General features: G+C 48.2%; 1 protein-coding gene across 4 annotated transcripts in view; it reads left to right on the forward strand.

Annotated features, from left to right (window-relative positions):
- Nucleotides 1-19,875, forward strand: part of PLEKHA7 (pleckstrin homology domain containing A7) — a 244,206-nt gene that overhangs the window by 140,907 nt on the left and 83,424 nt on the right. For all 4 annotated transcript variants that reach the window (XM_066365237.1, XM_066365245.1, XM_066365252.1 and 1 more), the window contains 2 exons: nt 16,946-17,057; nt 17,841-17,945. In XM_066365237.1, the coding sequence (XP_066221334.1) occupies nt 16,946-17,057; nt 17,841-17,945 (217 nt within the window). The remainder of the gene's footprint in view (nt 1-16,945; nt 17,058-17,840; nt 17,946-19,875) is intronic.

The raw sequence follows: 19,875 nt of genomic DNA on the forward strand, positions 1-19,875 counted from the left end.
CCAGGCAGAGTTTGGGAGCTTAAAGGCATTTGTTCAAAACAAAGCTTGTTGGACTGTTTTCTCTCTTAGCTGAGGGACTTGATGTGGGCTGGCTGACCTAAGGTGAAATGCGAGAATTGTGTTTCTCAATCTCTAGACTGCTCTCAGAGGGAAGGGGTGGAAGGGGGAGATGGTGTGGGGATGTGCTGTGATTGGCATTGTCAGAGCCCCTTAAAAGCTCTGTTTCCCTTGAATGAACCCTTTTCCTCAAACAACATTTAACACAATCATCTGGTATGAAGGTACCTTGAATACAGCCTCAGACCAAGCTGGACCAGCCTCTAAAGCAGGGGTCCCCAAACTTTTTACACAGGGGGCCAGTTCACTGTCCCTCAGACCGTTGGAGGGCCGAACTATAAAAAAAACTATGAACAAATCCCTATGCACACTGCACATATCTTATTTTAAAGTAAAAAAACAAAACAGGAACAAATCCAATATTTAAAATAAAGAACAAGTAAATTTAAATCAACAAACTGACCAGTATTTCAATGGGAACTATGCTCCTTTCACTGACCACCAATGAAAGAGGTGCCCCTTCCGGAAGTGCGGCAGGGGGCCGGATAAATGGCCTCAGGGGGCCGTAGTTTGGGGACCCCTGCTCTAAAGGAAGCCTCAAGTAAAAGTCCAAAGCCAGGGTTAGAAGAGAGGACTGGTGACACCCATTGTCCCTGAACATTTTGGGCTCTAATGCTTGTTTTTCCTAACACAGGAACTTTCTTGCTCCTCAGCCCAGTTTCAGTGGGGCCTCGGGTTGCTCACAGGCAGGGTCTACCACTCAGGGCCGTCTGCATAAAAACACATCTGCGGCCCAACTGGGATGTGTTCTTCAACCAAAAATGAAGGCAGACACACCTGGGCAAATGGCTGTGTCCCCTGCTCAGTGGAGACTGTTCTGTTTGAAGAAAATGACTCTGTTTGAAAAACTATTAGAGATGTTGGCTTTACCTCATTTTTGTCAAATCATTTTTCTTCTTTTCAATCGCCTAAACCAGTGGTTCTCAAAGTGTGCTACAGGGTGCACTGGTGTGCCCTAGAAGATTTCCAGGTGCACCCTATGGTATTCCAGAGAAATATGTACCTGTTGGGGAACAAAAAAACCAACAGGGATTTTGGAATTTAGATTTTTAGGGGACAGAGGTGTGGGGAATTGGCTGTAAGCTGACAGTCTGCCCAACCCCCCACCTCACTTGCCTGATTAGGTTGCAAAAGGCTGTTAAGCTGTGGTGCTGGATTGTTTACACTACCCCCATGTTCCCTGGAAAGACTGGAGGCAAGTTTCTTCTATCCTTTGTTTGGTGTCAAGTTAAGATGATATGTATGGTGGGGGTTTTCTGCACTCAACACAGAGTAAAAAGAGAGGAATTCTTCAATGTATTGACGAGGAAATGAGAGTTTGCCTTAATATATGCCCAAACATTGAATAATTCGCTAGTACACATCAGGCTCATGTTTCTCATAAACACAAGAATGGAAAAACAACACATATGCGCCGGGACCTGCCAAATTTACTAAATCTTACTAAGAATGAATCTATATATATAAAAAGATAACTTTTTGTCGTTTTTTTATTTTCTAACCCTCTTTTTTTTACGAATTCTAAAAAGCATAACTCAAAAAATGTAACATAAAAATGTTTTTTAATATCAGAATAAATTTAATTTTGTCGTATTTATTACATTTAATTACCATAAAAGCACGTTTGGACTTTATTTTTTTTCTTTAATATTTGACTTAATTATTATAACATATTTCTCAGAAATTTGTATATAGTGCGCCTACAATTATATATAGGATTTTAAATAAGCCCTGACTTCAAAAAGTTTGAGAACTACTGACCTAGACCAATATTATCTTAAATGATCAATATTCATATTTTTATAACATTTCCTTCCCTTGGTACTTACCCCTTTAAACTTTCTTTTATGGAAGATTTCAAACATATACAGAAGTAGAGATATGGTAATAGATCCAATGTATTCATCACCTGTCTTCAAAAGTTTCCAAAACAGTGCTGAATTTATTCCTCCATACACTCCCCTTTACCCCCTAGATTCTTTTGAAGCAAATTCCAAACATATCATTTCATCTCTACAGTATTTTCAGCTTAGAATCATTATTTTACAGAACTTTTAAAATTAGAAATCTATAATCACTATTAACACTGACATCCCTGGCACGTATACTCCCCGATGGGGATTTTACATGCATATCTCATTTAATATGGTAATCCTGAGGGAGGAGGTCATCATTATTGTTTTAGAGACAAAGACGCCAAGACTTAGAGAAATAGTCACGTGCTCAAAGTGGTGTGACTGGAGCTGGAAAATAGAAAAGCCAAGATGTCATCCCAGCGTGATCTCTTTAGTCAGTCAGGTCTAACCCTTGCCCTGGTCAGATGCTGCTTTCGGTCTGACTTTGAAAGCATTTAACATTGTTAGAGAGAGAGAGTGGGTGGAAGGTAAGGACTATCTTGTCTCCTACTTGGAGAAAGAACTGCTCTGTAGAAACAGAGTGGATTCTCTGAATTCCATCTCAGAATGAGTTTGTTTATAGAAGCCTGAGGGTCAGAAGCTCTTGAGAGGTCAGTGAGGTCATCCCCCTTTCTGAGGCATCCTGGAGACTGGGCATCTGTCATTATTAAAGGTCTGGTTAGGGAATCCACCAGAATGCTTAAATTGGGATGTTACCAACTTTAATAACAGCTTCTAGAATAATGCACTCTTTATCACTAAATACCTCCATCACACACCTCCTTTTCTGCATTGTTAATAGGAGACTTTGTGCCCTGACCACTTCTGAAAAGGTAGTCTCTTTTTATCCTATGAAAGTTTCTCTGGAGCTAGTCTCAATTCTGATCAGTTTCCAAGGAAATGATGCTCTTTTTAAGAGTCACCGTTTCCCTCTAGAGTCCATTTCCTGGCTGTAATTAAGAGACTTGCTTGTCTCGGGGTGGGTACAGCTGTATGGCCAGACGCTCCGGGAGGCGGAATGTGCTTTAGGCATAGAGAGGAAGGGAGGATTCCTGTGAACTGATGTAGTGATCCCTGAGCTTACTCATTAAATACTTAGTAAGTTGCCTACATTGTGTCAGGGGCTGTGCGAGACCCTGCAGTTTCAGAGGCAAGTAAGACAAATGTGGTCCTGTCTGTGAAGAGCTTGCGGCTGACTAGGGAAGATAGGTAATTAAACAGGAGATCACAAATGTGATCAATGTCCATGACCGAGGAAACACAGGGCTTGATGGGAGTTGATAACAGAGAATTCTAACTTGGGTTGGGGGTCGTGGAAGGCCTCTCCATCCTGGGTAGGTATGTTGTTTACATTGAGACCCTTTGAGTCAAGGTGAACCTGGACAAAGACCTCGAGGGCAGAGAGGGTGGAGCATGGGGGATGGGAGTTAGAGTGACAGCTGAAGAGCACCAGATGGATTCCGGAGTACCGGAGGTAAAACTGACAGGGCGTGGTGATTGATTGTCCGATGGGATGAAAGAGAGGGAAGACTTTCTTGAAGTGCCAGGCCCTAAACTGGAGGAAGGGGAAGATTTAGATAAGTAAGGATAAGTGTGCATGTGTATGAGGGACGTTCACAGCTGAGGGAAGTGTGACCAGTTTTGATGGGGTCAAAGGGCAAGAAGACTGATGTGTAGCGGAGATTTGGGAAGGGAAGTGTGGAGATAAAGTTGAAGATGAAGGCTGCAGCCAGTTGTCTACATCAGTGGTCCCCAACCTTTTTTGGGCCATGAACCGGTTTAATGTCAGAAAATATTTTCATGGACTGGCTGTAAAGCCAGGAGCCACGGCCACCACTATCAAAGCAGCCCGGTCCATGCAGGTTCGCATTGGATTCGGACAGTCGGTAAAGAAACAACGGAGCCACAAACTGGTGGGCCATAGTCTTTAATCCTAGCTTGTACCCGGCGGGCAAGTAAAAACACACACTGGGCTCCAAAACCCACTCACATTCAGTGCTCACAAAGTTACTGACTTATAAGAGTTTCCTAGAATCAAAGGTTTCTAGCTCACCAGCCTTATTCTCCTCAGTTCCCCATCTCCTTCCTTATCCCAGATACAAACTCTACACAAACTGGCATCTCACTCAGCACTCCGCCATCTTGGCTGCTTTTCCTGGCCTCCTCCACGTGGCCTCCTTCCGCTGCTGGCTCTACTCTCTCTGCTCTCTCATGCTAATCTCAGGAACCAAGAGCGCAAGCTCCCGTTCTGCCCCCATTTTATAGTGTAGATTCAAAACCTTTAATCCAATATCTAAAATAGGGAAGTCTCTAATACAAAGTCAGTTCTCTGAGGCATGTTTGGATTGTACCACCCCACATCAAAAAGGGTGGGAAAGGCTTAATCCCAAAACCAAGCCCCAGGCTACAAGGATTCTCAGCACACATTAATATCACCTGGGCATGGCCTCCACGTGGGCAGCACCATCTTTAACAAAGTGAGCATAATATATTTTATCTGCCCAATACCGGCCCTTAGGGTGGGACGGATAAATGTATCACGTGACCGAGACAAGCGTCAAGAGTGAGTCTTAGATGGATGTAACAGAGGGAATCTGGTCATTAAAAAAAAATAAAACGTTGTTCAGACTTAAATATAAATAAAACAGAAATAATGTAAGTTATTTATTCTTTCTCTGCGGACCGATACCAAATGGCCCACGGACCGGTACCGGTCTGCGGCCCAGGGGTTGGGGACCACTGGTCTACATGGTTTCCTCCTGAAACACCCTGATTTTCCTCCTGGTGGAGCTCCAGAGGGTGAGTGAGGCATGAGTTCCCCTCGCAGAAACCATTTACTTAAAAAATAGAAAGTGCTAGTAAAGAAGATTGTTGTTATAATCTCGTAAAGAGGAGCTGAATTTTGTTGTGTACTGTGTTCTGTGGTGAGGAAAGAAAGGCTGAGATGACCATTCTTGTCCTTTTCACATCAGCTCTCTGATTGTGTTGATGGAAAAGGAAATTGGCTCTTCTCTTTTTCTTCTTAAAAGAGGGTCTGGCCTGACCTGTGGGGGCGCAGTGGATAAAGCGTCGACCTGGTATGCTGAGGTTGCCAGTTTGAAATCCCGGGCTTGCCTGGTCAAGGCACATACGAGAGTTGATGCTTCCTGCTCCTCCCCCCCCCTTCTCTCTCTCCTTTCTATCTCCCCCTCTCCTTTCTAAAAAAAAAAAAAACCACCAAAAAACAAAAAAGAGGATCTGTTAAGGCCACACTGACTCCAGTTGCAGAGCCTTCACCTGGTTTCTTGGTGTGAATCCTTCTAGAGCAGTGATTTTCAAAGTATGGTCTCTGAACTGGCATGACTGGGGAACTTTTTTTTTTTTTTTTTTTTTAATTTTTATTTATTTATTTATTTTCTACAGAGACAGAGAGTGAGCCAGAGAGAGGGATAGACAGGGAGAGACAGACAGGAACGAAGAGAGATGAAAAGCATCAATCATTAGTTTTTCATTGCATGTTGCAACACCTTAGTTGTTCATTGATTGCTCTCTCATATGTGACTCGACCACGGGCCTTCAGCAGACCGAGCAACCCCTTGCTGGAGCCAGCGACCTTGGGTTCAAGCTGATGGGATTTTCCTCAAACCAGATGAGCCCGCACTCAAGCTGGCGACCTCGGGGTCTCGAACCCTGGTCCTCTGCATCCCAGTCCGACGCTCCATCCACTGCGCCACCACCTGGTCAGGCTGACTGGGGAACTTTTTACACGTGCAAATTCTCAAGCCCACCCCAGACTTCTTGAATCAGAGGCTCTGGAGGTTTAGACCCTGCAACTTGTGGGTTTTTTTTGTTTTTTTTTTTTTAATTTAATTTTATTTATTCATTTTAGAAAGGAGAGGGAGAGACAGAAGGAGAGAGAGAGAGAGAGAAGGGGGGGAGGAGCAGGAAGCATCAACTCCCATATGTGCCTTGACCAGGCAAGCCCAGGGTTTTGAACTGACGACTTCAGCATTTCCAGGTCGACGCTTTATCCACTGCGCCACCACAGGTCAGGCTCGCAACTTGTGTTTTAACAAGCTTTCAGGTGACTCTGATTCAGGTAATAGTCTGAGAACCATAATTTACTGTTTCCATCCCTCCTAAATTATTCCCAGATTCTTTCATTCATCCTTGAGTCTCCTCCAGATATCCATCGTTCTCTCACTGCATTGCAGTGGTAATCTTAGATGGTTTTGAATCAGATAATCTTGGGTTCCTTTACCTGTGGAAAGAAAAAAAATATAGTCTCTACTATGACTTTCTTTAGAGTATTACTGATGTGAACTGATAACACACCTACCCTACTGTGGGCAGGTAGAGCTCACCTGAGCTGCTTGGTGTAACAGGTGCATGCCCACCAAAAGTGGTTTCCCATCTTACATATTATAAGCATGGAGAAGAGAAATAATGTGAAAACTTATGATTTGGTGGACCCAGAGGACATAGCTCTGAGTGTTGTAGTTACTGTGTCAGTAATACAGAATCAGTCAGGAGAGGCTAGGGTCTACTGTGGTAACAACATCCAAAAATATCTCAGCCTGACCAGGCGGTGGCGCAGTGGATAGAGCGTCGGACTGGGATGCGGAGGACCCAGGTTCGAGACCCCGAGGTTGCCAGCTTGAGCGCCGGCTCATCTGGTTTGAGCAAAAGCTCACCAGCTTGGACCCAAGGTCGTTGGCTCGAGCAGGGGGTTACTCGGTCTGCTGTAGCCCCATGGTCAAGGCACATATGAGAAAGCAATCAATGAACAACTGAAGTGCTACAACGAGAAACTGATGGTTGATGCCTCTCATCTCTCTCTGTTCCTGTCTGTCTGTCCCTATCTGTCCCTCTCTCTGACTCTCTCTGTCTCTGTAAAAAATAAAAAAAATTAAAAATAAAAAATCTCAGTGACATAAAACAATTAAGGTTTATTTCTCACTTTCATTCCATGTCATGAGAGCTTCTGCTCCGTCATCTTTACTGAGGGAGGCTCCATCTCTATGCTTCCATGACTGCCAGAGGGAACTTGGGTGCAGTGTGCACTGGCTCTTTCACTCACGTTTCATTGGCTAAAGCAAGTCCGATGACCACTCCTAACTTCAAAGAGACAAAAAAGTGCATTTTAACCATGAATGCGGGAAGAGAATTAGAAATATTTGTTGGTCAGCACTAATAATTACATTTAATCCACAGTCCAGATTTATTAAAGGAAGTGGGAGCTTTCAAGTCTGTCTCTGACAAGCTTCTTTTGTTAGGTGACTAGAGTGTTTTCTGTTATGCTGCCTAGTTCACTGTGGGTCCCCCGAGGCAGATAGATATCGGTCAACAGGCCCTGCAGCCTGGTTCTCCAGCCAACAGGCATGTGAAAGTCTCTGTTGGAGGAGCTAACAGAAGCTCAGGCAGCGTTAGGAAAAGTACAGTGCGTGGAGAGGGGGAGAAGAGTTCTGGTATACCATGGGTGTGTGAGCTACTTCATTTGTTCAAGTTTATGGAGCACCCAGAACATGCCAAGCCACAAACACTGCCCTCTGGGTAATAGGTTTCAAGAGGGATTTTGAGCGGCTGAGATTTGCCTGAGAAGGGGGGCCATGATGGTGAGGGGTCTGGGTACCCTGGCCTAGCATGTTTGATCTGCAGGGGAGAAGGTGAAGGAGGATGGGCTGGCAGGTAGAAGTGGGGTGCACTCATTGCCTGACTGCCCGCGACAGGCATCAGATCAGTGAGTAAGAGTTGTAGGCAGGCAAACTTCAGCTCAGTCCACAGTTCTCTAGGAAAGAGATTTTCCAGTATCCTTTGTTTTAGGATCTGGAATGTCATCTTTAACATTAAATGAAGTAATCTACCTCTTAGAGTAAGAGTTGACTTTTCCATTAATCATAGTATCATCATTTTTATAGCTACCACTTATATAGCTCTGTTTATTACCAGGTACTTTTTTAAGTGTTTTACATATATTAATTTAATTTCCACAATAGTCTTATGAGGCAGGTACCATTATTATGGTGGATACTGAGGCACAGAGAGGTGAAGGGTCTTGCCAAAAGTCGCCAGTAAGTGACAGTTAGAATTTCAATCCAGGTAGTCTGTCCCCAGATGCTGTGCCTCTGATCAGGACACATACTGCCTGTCATTTCAGTGGTCTTCAAGAGACAGTCCCCTTCCTGCCTGACTAGTGGGGGCAAAATGGGTAGAGCTTCAACCTGGGATGCTGAGGTCCAAGTTTCGAAACTCCGAGGTCACCAGCTTGAGCACTGGCTTATCCAGCTTGAGTTCAGGCTCGCCAGTTTGAGCTCGGGGTTGCCAACTTGAGCGTGGGATCAACATGATCCTATAGTTGCTGGCTTGAGCCCAAGGTTGCGGGCTTGAGCAAGGGGTCACTGGATCATCGACATGATTCCACAGTCGCTGGCTTGAGCCCAAGGTCACTGGCTTGAGCAAGGGGTCATCAGTTCGGCTTGAGCCCCCTGGTCAAGGCACTTAATCATATGAGAAGCAAGGAATGAGCAACTAAGGTGACACAACTATGAGTTGATGCTTCTCATTCCCCCCCCCCAAAAAAGAGAAACAGTCCCCTTCCTTGACTGTACTCAGGTGTTAATGTGCTGACTAAGTAAGTTACTGCTGCTTAGAGATTTTAATTGTAATTGTATTTGCGGAAATGAATTGTAATTGTATTTGCGGTAATAAAATTTGATCTAATAACTGCACCCGTGCTTGGTTGGAAAGAAGACACGCCTCCTTGGTAGCCAGTCTCTATTTCTGTCTCTTTTAGAGAGAAGGGGGGGGGGGAGAGAAACATCAATATATTGTTCCACTTATTTATGCATTTCTTGGTTTGATTCTTATGTGTTCTGACCAGGGATCGAACCTATAACCTTGGTATATTGAGATGATGCTCTAACCAACTGAGCACTCTGGCCAGGGCTTGGTAGTCTTTTCATCAGAAGATATTCTCGAGCTTTTTTGCAGGGTCCCAATTCCAGTGATTGGATCATTTGGGTTCCTTTTCCTAAGCCTCTTTCCTGATTCTCAGTGATTTTCTTTTTTCTTTTTCTTTTTTTTCTCTTTTGTGGCAGAGACAGAGAGAGTCAGAGAGAGAGACAGACAGACAGTAATGGAGAGAGATGAGAAGCATCAATTCTTTGTTGCAGCTCCTTAGTTGTTCATTGGTTGGTTTCTCATATGTGCCTTGACCAGGGGGCTACAGCAGACTGAGTGACCCTTTGCTCGAGCCAGCGACCTGGGCTCAAGCTGGAGAGCTTTGCTCAAACCAGATGAGCCTGCAATCAAGCTGGTGACCTCGGGGTCTCGAACCTGGGATCCTCCACATCCCAGTCCAACGCTCTATCTACTGTGCCACCGCCTGGTCAGGCTCAGTGACTTTCTTAAATTGAGAGCTTGTGGTTGCCCCTTTGTGGCTTAAAGGGCCACACACAGGGGCCCTCCTGAAGGGGTAAGCCTTGGCACAAGGAACTTCCAGGCTGTGGTTTTGGTGGTGGTGCTATGCCTAGGAGCCTTTTCTCCTCGGTATTGGTCTGTCCAGGAAGTCAGTGACAGTGCTTCTGCAGCTCCCAGGAAGAGGAGAGATGCATCTGGGGCCTCATGCTGGCAGCTGACAGACAGCTGGCTGTGTGCACCGGCCCCCAGGCTCTGACAAGCACTAGTGCCGAGGTGGGGCCTCACTGAGAGAGGATGCGCTCTGGAAGTTCAGAAGCCTGCTGTTCTCAGAAGCCAGCGGCAAGGCACCCAGGATTGCCTTGGAGTTTTGCAACAGGGAGAGGACCCTGGCCTAGCTTGCCTTCTGGCATTCTTTTTTTTTTTTTTTTCTTTTCATTTTTCTTAAGCTGGAAACGGGGAGAGACAGTCAGACAGACTCCCGCATGCGCCCGACCGGGATCCACCCGGCACGCCCACCAGGGGTGAGGCTCTGCCCACCAGGGGGCGATGCTCTGCCCATCCTGGGCGTCGCCATATTGCGACCAGAGCCACTCTAGCGCCTGAGGCAGAGGCCACAGAGCCATCCCCAGCGCCCGGGCCATCTTTGCTCCAATGGAGCTTTGGCTGCGGGAGGGGAAGAGAGAGACAGAGAGGAAGGCGTGGCGGAGGGGTGGAGAAGCAAATGGGCGCTTCTCCTTTGTGCCCTGGCCGGGAATCGAACCCGGGTCCTCCGCACGCTAGGCCGACGCTCTACCGCTGAGCCAACCGGCCAGGGCGCCTTCTGGCATTCTTGTGAGTTTCCCTGGGGGTCTGAGCAGCCCTCTGTTTTCTCATTGGATTGTTTGGAAAAGAATGGCAAGTTGGAATTGCCTGGAATGTTACAAGTGGTGTTTGGAGGATAACACTTAAAAATCTTGCTGAAAAAATTAGCTTCCTTACCTTTGGTCTCTTTGGGCTTTCATCTTGCCGGCTTCAGGGCAAGCTGTCCAAGGTGGGTGCCCATTGTGGGCCTGGGGGTGGAGTGTCTTCTGCTGCTGGGAGATGGCTGTCTCCCTTCACTCGGGGGCAGTTATGAGTCCGTAGAAGCTGATCACAAGAGATGAGAAGCATGGGGTGGGAGTGGGGGGTGCACCACAACACAGAGCACAGGAGGGAGTCTTTCCTGCTGCTCATCCACTGAGCCGGGGGCTCTGAGGCTGGCATGCTGTTGCTCTCTGCAGCTGTAACCCAGCACCTTATGTCTCCAGACTGACAGTCTTGGGCTAGCTGTGCCTGTTGCATTTGGTTGCCATGGCAGCAGAAAAAATGAGGAAAAATGGAAACACCTGGCAAGCAGATCCAGAAACTTGGACTGATCAGTTTTCCTTCTTGGTTTAGGAGACGGCATTGTGACAGTCACAGGTAGGCGAAGAGGTGGTGACAGTGTCCTTAGTTTGTTCAGACAGCTTGGGTGTGGGCTTGGCTTTTGAGGTGGGTGTTGTGGAGGGCACTGGCACAGGGGATGCAGCCGTGGCCACACGGCCCCCTGGCTTTGGCTCTGCTGGGTAAAATGGTGCAGGGGTGGCTTTGCTGCTTGTGGAAGGAAGCTGCTGCTTGCAAACAGCCATTTACTTTCATCCTGTGACTTCCCTTGTCATCCCCCTTTACTGCCCCCTGGTCTGGGGAGTGCCCAGCTCTCCATCAGAAAGGGCTCTTTTCTAATGAGAGAAGTGTCTGCCTGATAAGCCAGGAAGAGCGGATAGGCTTGTCAAGGCTCTAGTGAGAATTGTAGCATCTCTGAGGCAGCAAAGCAGAGGTGGGAGGAACAGTAGAGGTCAAAGTCTGGCTCTCCCAGCACAGACAGAGGCATGCAGTCTGGACAGCGGAGAGCCTGGCCCAGGGTCATTTGGCAGAGCAGGACTCGGGCTGAGTTCAGGGCAGTCCTTGGGTTTGGAGACATGGGAGGGGAGCCCGTGAGGCTCACTGGATTATTTTCATGCCAGGTGAGGGGTGCTGTTTGGGCTGGTTTCCAGCTCCCTGGTGGGGTGGGGTAAGGAAATGGAGCTTGTGTTCTAGAGAGTATTGCGGGGGAAGGGGGAGGAACACAGAAAGCCATAGCTGAGTAATGAGGCCATGGTTGCTGAATGAAAAACTGTGTCAGACAGCTCCCCCGGGGTGTTGGGAGTGTGCAGTGAGCGTTGGCGATCTGTCTGTGTGTGTGTCTCTTTCTATGGGATGAGGGGGTGTGGAGGTGTCTGTCACTTTGGAACAAGAACTTCCTTTTATTGTTGCTTTTTCTTGTGCATTGCTTTTCCATACCCCATAGGTGGTGGGTGTCAGCATCTTAAAACATTTGCTGGTTGTTTGTGAATGTGCCTCCTTTCAGAGCAGTAATTTTAGCTGAGTTCTCTGTGTAAGATTCTTGAGGACAGAGCATGAATTTGGGGGCCCATTTTTCCAGGAATTAATGGAATATAGGTATCATCTCATGATGTCTTCTCAATAAAAGATTCCCAGTTCCCCATAGCTTTCTAACCTCCTATCCTAGCCTGGAAGACTTTTGACATTATTATTCCCCTGGGGAAAGGATGGGATCCCAATTCCCCAGCTACAAGTTTACTACACTTTAAAGAAGCCCCAGATAGTGTTTATGGGGCTGTTGATAGGATGTGATTATTGTTTAGAAGTTAATTGTTTGTGGCAACTTGTGCTTTCTAGAGAGATATGCCTTGGAAATAAAAATAAGGTGTACCTGAGATTTAAATTCTGGGGTCACCACTGGTGCCAGTCACAAGCAATGCTTTTCATTTAGTGTAGCAAGCACTTCATGGTGTTCTAAGTGCTGTTTCAATGCACACACACACACCTTGTGAGAGGAGAGTAGTTTTCAACTCATTTTGCAGTAATGGAAACTGAGGCCCAGAGAAGCAGTGCGACTTGTGGAGGGGTCACTAAGCTGCAGAGCTTTGTTGAAGCCCAGTTACTTGGGTCTCATGGTCTTTCCAGCACCCCAGGCTCCTCTTGGTTTAGAGGTTACTCTTGGGGATGAAAAGAACAAGAGACTGCTTCTGTCAGACTTTGGGACTTGCCATGGTATGGTGTCCCTGTGGCCAAGCCCAGGGTTTTGGAGTCCAGCTTCTGTTTTGGGCTAGTCATTCATCTCTCTAAACCTCAGTTTCCTCCTCTATAGAGTGGAGATGGAAAAAAGCTGACTTTGCGTATTTAAGTGAGAAAATTCAGGCAAAGTGCCTGACATATAGTACGCCCAGTCTCTCTACTTGCTTGACCTTGTGTACCTGTCCCTGAGGGTTGGTGACTCTTGGTGTGGTGACCTACCTATTGTGTTAGCAGTAGGGTAGGGAGGAGTCTTTCTGTGATCATACTTCATTCTGCTCCTGTTCACAATGTTGACTGAGAGACGGCTGAGGATCCTAGTAATCAAACTCACCTAAATTCAGACCCAACAGAAAGACACGGCTTCTGAATTATAACCTCCTTTTCTTACTCAGTTTGTCCGTGTTATACGCATTTGTTCCTGGATATATATGTAGGGAGCAGAATATGCTCCTTTTGTAGACAGAGAAACTAATTGAAGGACAGAGAAAGTAGCGTCCTGCCCAGACTCCCCTGACACATCCTTGAGGATGTTCAGAGTGGAATGAAGTCATTTTCCTATTATGCTTCTCCAGACAGGTTTTCGTCTCCTCCTAACTTCGTTTGCTCCTTCCAGATGGGAGACAATCGAGTTAAAACTCCAGCTCGCTGTTTGGAGCCTCAGCCCACACCCTTCCAGCACAAGAATCAGCATTTGTGTAGCTCAAGTCAAGGAAAGGGTCTTTGTTCAAATCATCCCACTGTCCTTTGGGAATCCAGATGGCACAGAAACCTGGCAAATGGGCTTTCAAGTTAATACATTGCATTTAGTGACACAGAGAGTCCGCCTGTCCATAGCCTGGTCAGGGTTTGGTCCCCTCACGTGCAGTCTGTGTGACTCACGTGCCTGAGGGCGGGCTGTTGGGAACTGGGAAGGAAGACAGCTCTGGGGTGCAGCCTGTTAGGAGGGGTCCTCGGTCTGAGGACCTGAGGACCGATCAGTGTCTGCCCGCCAGACTCTAAAGTGGGGACACTCCCTAAGATGTCACTGGCTGCAGCAAATGCACCAAGCGGGCCCACATCCAAGTGAGTGATGACCCCCCCCCCCCCCACAACAGTGTTGTCTTATCCAGACCATCAGGCCCCACTGATGTTCCCGTGCTGAAAACAGGCTGGTAGACAGCCTCTCGACTTTTCCATCAGAGCCAGCTTTTCAGCCAACTGAGAAACTTGTTTTTGAGACCTTTTTTTTTTTTTTTTTTTTTTATATTCTCATTGTTGGATACCAAGTGATGTCCCAACCATGGCCACCACTTTTTTTTCCTTTTAGTGTTAGTTGTAATTTCAGATAACTTGTAGTTTATTTCCAAAAGTCCTATTCACCCATGGGGGATCTACGAGGTGATCACCCATGCTGAGGAGATTCGGAGGGACGTGCTCTGAAGAGAGACGCCGTCACTGGGCTGCCTGGGTAGCTGTGTGCCCCTTGGTCTGTCAGGGCCAGGTCAGGGACTGACTACCAGGCAGTGGCTGAGTCTGTTGCTTCAATTGGGAGCTGTCCCTCCCATGGGGAGCCCTGGGGAAGATAGAAACTACACAGTTTCCTCCCTGGCGGCAGATTTAGTTTGAGCTTCAGTTGTATTTCCTAACAAGCCAGTTTTTTTTTTTTTTTTTTCTGGGTGCAGCTTAGCAGATGTCTCTATAGTCATGAAGAATGGATTTGTTTTCATGTGCTCCCCACCTCTCACCCCCCACCCCGCCACTGATGTTCAGTGTTGGGGCCACAACCAGCCCTTCACCAGCTGAAGTATGTTCACCGCTGGGTTCCTGGGTGGTGGCTGTACCCCCTGTCCTCACTCCCCCAGGGCCGCAGGGCAGTCATTTGTTTCCTGTTCTATTGGCCTGGGAACCCCCTGCCAGCTAGCATTTGAGAAGCTAGTGTGGGAAGGAGACGGGGTTAGAATGCAGGGGGATGATTAGAGTTAGAGCTCAAGATTGTAAAGTGCAGAATGGCAGACGTGGCCGTCTGTTGTGGATTACCTGGGCCAGTCACCAATCCAGATCATCCTTTCTGCGTCCTGCCTGGACGGATGGTGTAGCTAGTTGATGGAATCTGATGCAGTCATTTGAAATGATGTGGATGAGTTTAAAAGAATGGAGAAAATGTTTATTTTTTTTTTCAAACCGAGATGCAAAATCATAAATACAGTATGCTCAGTTTATAAAAATAAAAATGCATCCCCTCATGAAAACCCCCCACAAAAAACAGGTACATAAAAAAAGAATGAAAGTAGCCTGGCCTGTGGTGGTGTAGTGGATAGGGTGTCGACCTGGAATGCTGAGGTCGCTGGTTCGAAACCCTGTGCTTGCCTGGTCAAGGCACATACAACAGCAATCAGTGAACAACTAGAGTAAAGCAATTATGAGTTGATACTTCTTGCTACCCCCCACTGAAAAACAATAAATAAAAAAAATTTTTTTTAAATAGTGAAAGTAAATATAACAAGTACTAAAACTGATTTTCCTTTGGGTAGTGGGACTATGGTGTTTTTTTTTTTTCTTTCAGCTTTTAAAAAATATTTTTCAAATATTCTGTAGAAGCCTTACGTAAGTCTTAAATGAGAGCAAATTCGTCTTGATAAAATCTCAAACAAACCTGTTTTATTGTTGAACTTTGTGCCCTGAATTTTAGCTTAGAGATATAGCTGCTGTAACTGAGGTGACCTGACAGTTCTTCCTTGTCTTACACCTTGGAAGCCTGGAAATTAGGCAAGACCCGGTTCCAGGAAGGTGTTTGGGACATAGTTTCTCCCGGAGGCAAGGCCTGGACAAGGAGCCTCTCAGAGCCCCTTCCCACCCCACCCCGTTGGCGTAGGGCTCTGCTGCACGCAGCCGCTGCCCACAGTGAGCCGCTACTGAATGTAGCGGCATTCTCCAGTGGGGAGCAGTAACAAAAGTCTGGCTGGGACGGAGGCCGTGGGCGGGAATCTAGAGTGAGTGCCTGAGCTGATAAGGAGCCAGCAAGCCTCCTGCCCGAAGGGAACTGCGTCTCCAGCTGCCAAGCATCCAGCCGCCCCAGCCCCAGCCCCAGCCCCTCGGAAAGCCGGTGCCCGCTGCACTGGCCCTTCCACGGAGAACTTCCCTCACGGTGTAGCTCTGGCTGGGGGAACGGGAAGGATCACTTATCCTGGGAGCAGCAGTGGTTTTTCAGGGAAGCAGCTTCTTTTATCTCCAGTGTGGAAACCAGGATTTCCCCTCCTAGCACCTCGGTGCAAGCGAGGCCGGAGAAAGGACATCAGGACGCTGCTTCCTCCGCGGTGTCCGGCCTGGGTCCTCTGTCCTCATCTCCCCAGGGTCCTGGCTCAGGCCTCCAGGTCAGATTTTCTCCACAACTCAGGCAGAAAGCCTCAGTTTACTGCAGCCGATCCTGTTGCCTGTTGTCAGAGCAGAGGACGAAACCCAGTGACCTCCTGGGACTTCTGCTTCGAGGAAGGCTCACGGATCCTGGAGTTAGCGGCATCTGGGCGTCAGCCCCAAGCTGCTCAAGGATAATATTGAATTTGTGTGGAGGCGTTGGCCACCACACTGCTTTGAAAAACGCTGGCAAATGTTGGGGCTCTGTGGAGGCAGGTGAGAAGGGTTCCTTCTGGTGTCTCTTGAGTGTCGGAGGGAGATGTCGCCAAAGTGCTGGTCCTCCACGGGCAAGCGGGGCTTCTCTGTGGGAAGTGTGATGTCACTGGATGTTGATGGGCATACGCCCAGGGGATCCTCATTGGGGACCCAGGCGTGCTTTATTACTTCCTGTTCTTCAAGCATAGCACAAAGGGTTAATATCTCCGATGGCTCTATTTTGGGGCAGCTGGAGTGTTCCCAGAATAGGACTCTTGGTTGAATAGTCTATTTTGGGAGGCAAGCCCTCCTGGCGTTTATGTAAGCGATTCTCTGTGTGTGTCTGGGGGCGTGGATATGGGCACAAGTGATATCTTGTTACTAATTATAAGCAGCTTCTTTGGGGAGACAGAGAAATGGAGGGGTGTGTATGTGTATAAGGGGTATGGATTGTTCTCACTGTGAAGAGTGATGTGTGACTGTGTGTGCCCATCTGATGGGGCAGCAGCCACGGTCACGTGAGTAAGAGAGTAAACATGGGACTTCAGGGCAGCAAAAAGGGGTGATTTCCTGGCCGCTTTGCGGGGTACCAGGCTGTAGGGATGTGTCCATCCTTCATCCTCTTGATTCCCTGAAGCACATTGGTAGGCTGGTCATCGTGGCACTGGGACTGTCTGGAGTCAGGTGGTCTCCAAGAGGTTGGTCCTCGGTTGTTGAGGGACCATCAGCCAGTTCTAACGAGGAATACATCTCAGATTCTCCTTCCTCCTGCAGCCTGGCCCTTACTCACTAGGTTCTCCTCTGTCTCCCCACAGGCCAGACCCACATATGTCAAAGCAAGAGAGAAACCAAAGACCGTCCAGCATGGTCAGTGAGACGTCCACGACTGGGACCACTTCCACCATGGAGACCAAGCCTGGCCCCAAGGTGAGTTCCTGGCTACTCGTTCCTTCTGTCCCCTCTTTTATATTTGCCAAACCCCTTTGTAATCAGAAGCCCATTTGACCTTCACCCTAGTTTTGTGAAGGAGACACGTGAGAAGTCTCCCCCCCCCCATAGTGACAGGTCGGGAAATTGAAGCTGGTTGAGGGTATGTCACGTGTCCAAGAAAACAGGTGATTGCTGACAGTACCAGGACTGACATCTAGGCTCTGGGATGCATTCTTCATTTTCCAGGCCTGTCTTGGAAGGGCCACAGGTGTGTTAGAGACAGCCTGGAGACAACTCTGACAGATGGGCCCGAGGAATGGTGCCCTTGAAGACGGCCCAGAGGTTTCTGTGCCCAGGGTGTGGGAGCATCGATTGGGGAGCAGGGAAGAGAACCAGCTGTGTAGAGGAGAGAGCGCTGAGCCTAACCCAGCCAGGAGGGATAACAGGCGAAGTCTGGGACCAAAAAGTAGCTTTGTTCCAGAAAACCATAGGACCTACTGGGGCAGCAGCTGTCGGTGAATGTTGATTCAAATGTTCCTGCACATTTTTTTTCCTGTGACCCAGATGGGAAGCTTGCCAGATCTCAGACTCACTTTTTAATTAGAATGCTGTGGCCATGTGCATGCCTGTGCCCTGTCTCCTTGTTGTTCTTTTGATCAAAGGGTGTTGCTACGTAGAGTAAGGCAGAGGGAGCCTGCAGTCCTCCCACCATACAGGTGCTTTTTTTGTGCCTCCCTGGATCCTCCCCGCTGCTAGAGTTCAAGTCTGCTTTTCTCCTAGATCATAAAGTCCAGCAACAAAGTGCACAGCTTTGGGAAGAGAGACCAGGCCATTCGGAGGAACCCCAGTGTCCCCGTGGTGGTGAGGGGCTGGCTGCACAAGCAGGTGAGGGGCCGAGGAGGCAGGGTGGGGGTCGGAGGTTGCTCTTGCTGATTCCTGTCCTTATGCTGGCCCCGCCCCTCCCAGAGCTGGGACAGGCTCATGTTTGTCTGAGGCAGGTAGATTTTGCCCACCGTGCTGAGCGATTTGCTGTTTTTTGTTTTTTTTTTAACAGACAGAGAGAGAGTCAGATAGGGACAGACAGACAGGAATGGAGAGAGATGAGAAGCATCAATCATCAGTTTTTCGTTGCGAGACCTTAGTTGTTCATTGATTGTTTTCTCATATGTGCCTTGACCACGGGCCTTCAGCAGACTGAGTAACCCCTTGCTCGAGCCAGCGACCTTGGGCTCAAGCTAGTGAGCTTTTGCTCAAACCAGATGAGCCTTCGCTCAAGCTGGCGACCACGGGGTCTCGAACCTGGGTCTTCTACATCCCAGTCCGACGCTCTATCCACTGCGCCACTGCCTGGTCAGGCTGCTGTTCATTTTTTGAGTGGACTGTCCACTCACTGGCTACAGTTTCCCCTCCTGTAAACCCCTTTAACCACTTTGGCCCTTGATACCATTTGCTGCCCTGGGGCCCAGGAGCTGGAGTGGGTGGGCCACCATGAAGCCAGCCTCACTGCCAGTACGTGCCTTGCTGATGTTAAAGTGTCTCTGTTATCATCTGGCAAAAAAAATCCCATTTTTTCCCTTCCCCTAGTCTAGCACACATATCTAGCTCCGCAGCACCTCATGTTCCAGATCAGCTCACTCAGCTCCTTGTCTCCTGACCCCACCTCTCTCCCCCTCTCAGCCTGCTGTTCTGGGTCATGAGGATGAATCGCTGTTCTCCCAGGTGCTCGGGTTAGAAACCTCAGCACCGTCATGGGCCCGCCCTCTCCCTCAGCCTGTCAGCGCTGTCGGCCCCGGGCCCACCCTCTCCCTCAGCCTGTCAGTGCTGTCTGCCCCGGGGCCACCCTCCATCTCTGTCCTCACCACTGGTCCTCTGCCACGGTAGGCTGTGAACCCCCAGGGCCAGAGACCGTGCTCCTCTTGTCTCCTCTCCTTGCTGCCCGTCCGTTCATTCACCAGGCACCTGCCCTGTTCCAAGTGCCCTCACAGCAAATGTAAGGAGATGAATAGCTTGCGGTTCCTGCCCTCGAGGAACTCATGGTTTGTCTGTGGGGCGGTATGTGTCTGCATACGTGAGATATCTCTCACGTGTTGTATCCTTACCTGGCACAGTCCCTCACATATCCTATTTTCTGGGGGGAAAAACAAACAACCCCCCCCCCCCACACACACACACACAGATCAAACTCTAAAAGCAGTGATTCACATTTTTACCAAAGGATTTATGGGAAGACAGAGCAGGGCATTTAATTGCACACCACGCAGATGAAATCTCTGACAGTCCCTGTGAATCTGTCTCCGCGTTCTGCTCCCCATGGCAACCACCATGTCCTCTTCTGTCACCTCTCCTCTGGCACCCTCTCTGGGTTTTTTGTTTTGTTTTGTTTTTGGGTTTTTTGGGGGGAGGTTTGATGAGAGTCAGACAGAGGGACAGATAGGGACAGACAGACAGGAAGGGAGAGAGATGAGAAGCATCAATTCTTCGTTGCAGCACTTTAGTTGTTCACTGATTGTTTTCTCATATGTATCTTGACGGGGACGGGGTGGGGGGGGCGCTACAGCAGACTGAGTGACTCCTTGCTCGAGCCAGCGACCTTGGGTCCAAGCTGGTGAGCTTTGCTCAAACCAGATGAGCCCGCACTCAAGCTGGTGACCTCGGGGTCTCGAACCTGGGTCCTCCGCATCCCAGTCCGATGCTCTATCCGCTGCGCTGCCACCGCCTGGTCAGGCCACCCCCTCTCTTAAAGATACCCCTTCCTCACAGCTTGTTCTCACTCTCTTTTCTTATGTTCATCTCTTTTCTCACCTGAGTAATTTAA

The sequence above is a fragment of the Saccopteryx leptura genome, chromosome 1, assembly GCF_036850995.1.
Source record: "Saccopteryx leptura isolate mSacLep1 chromosome 1, mSacLep1_pri_phased_curated, whole genome shotgun sequence".
NCBI classification, from domain to species: domain Eukaryota; kingdom Metazoa; phylum Chordata; class Mammalia; order Chiroptera; family Emballonuridae; genus Saccopteryx; species Saccopteryx leptura.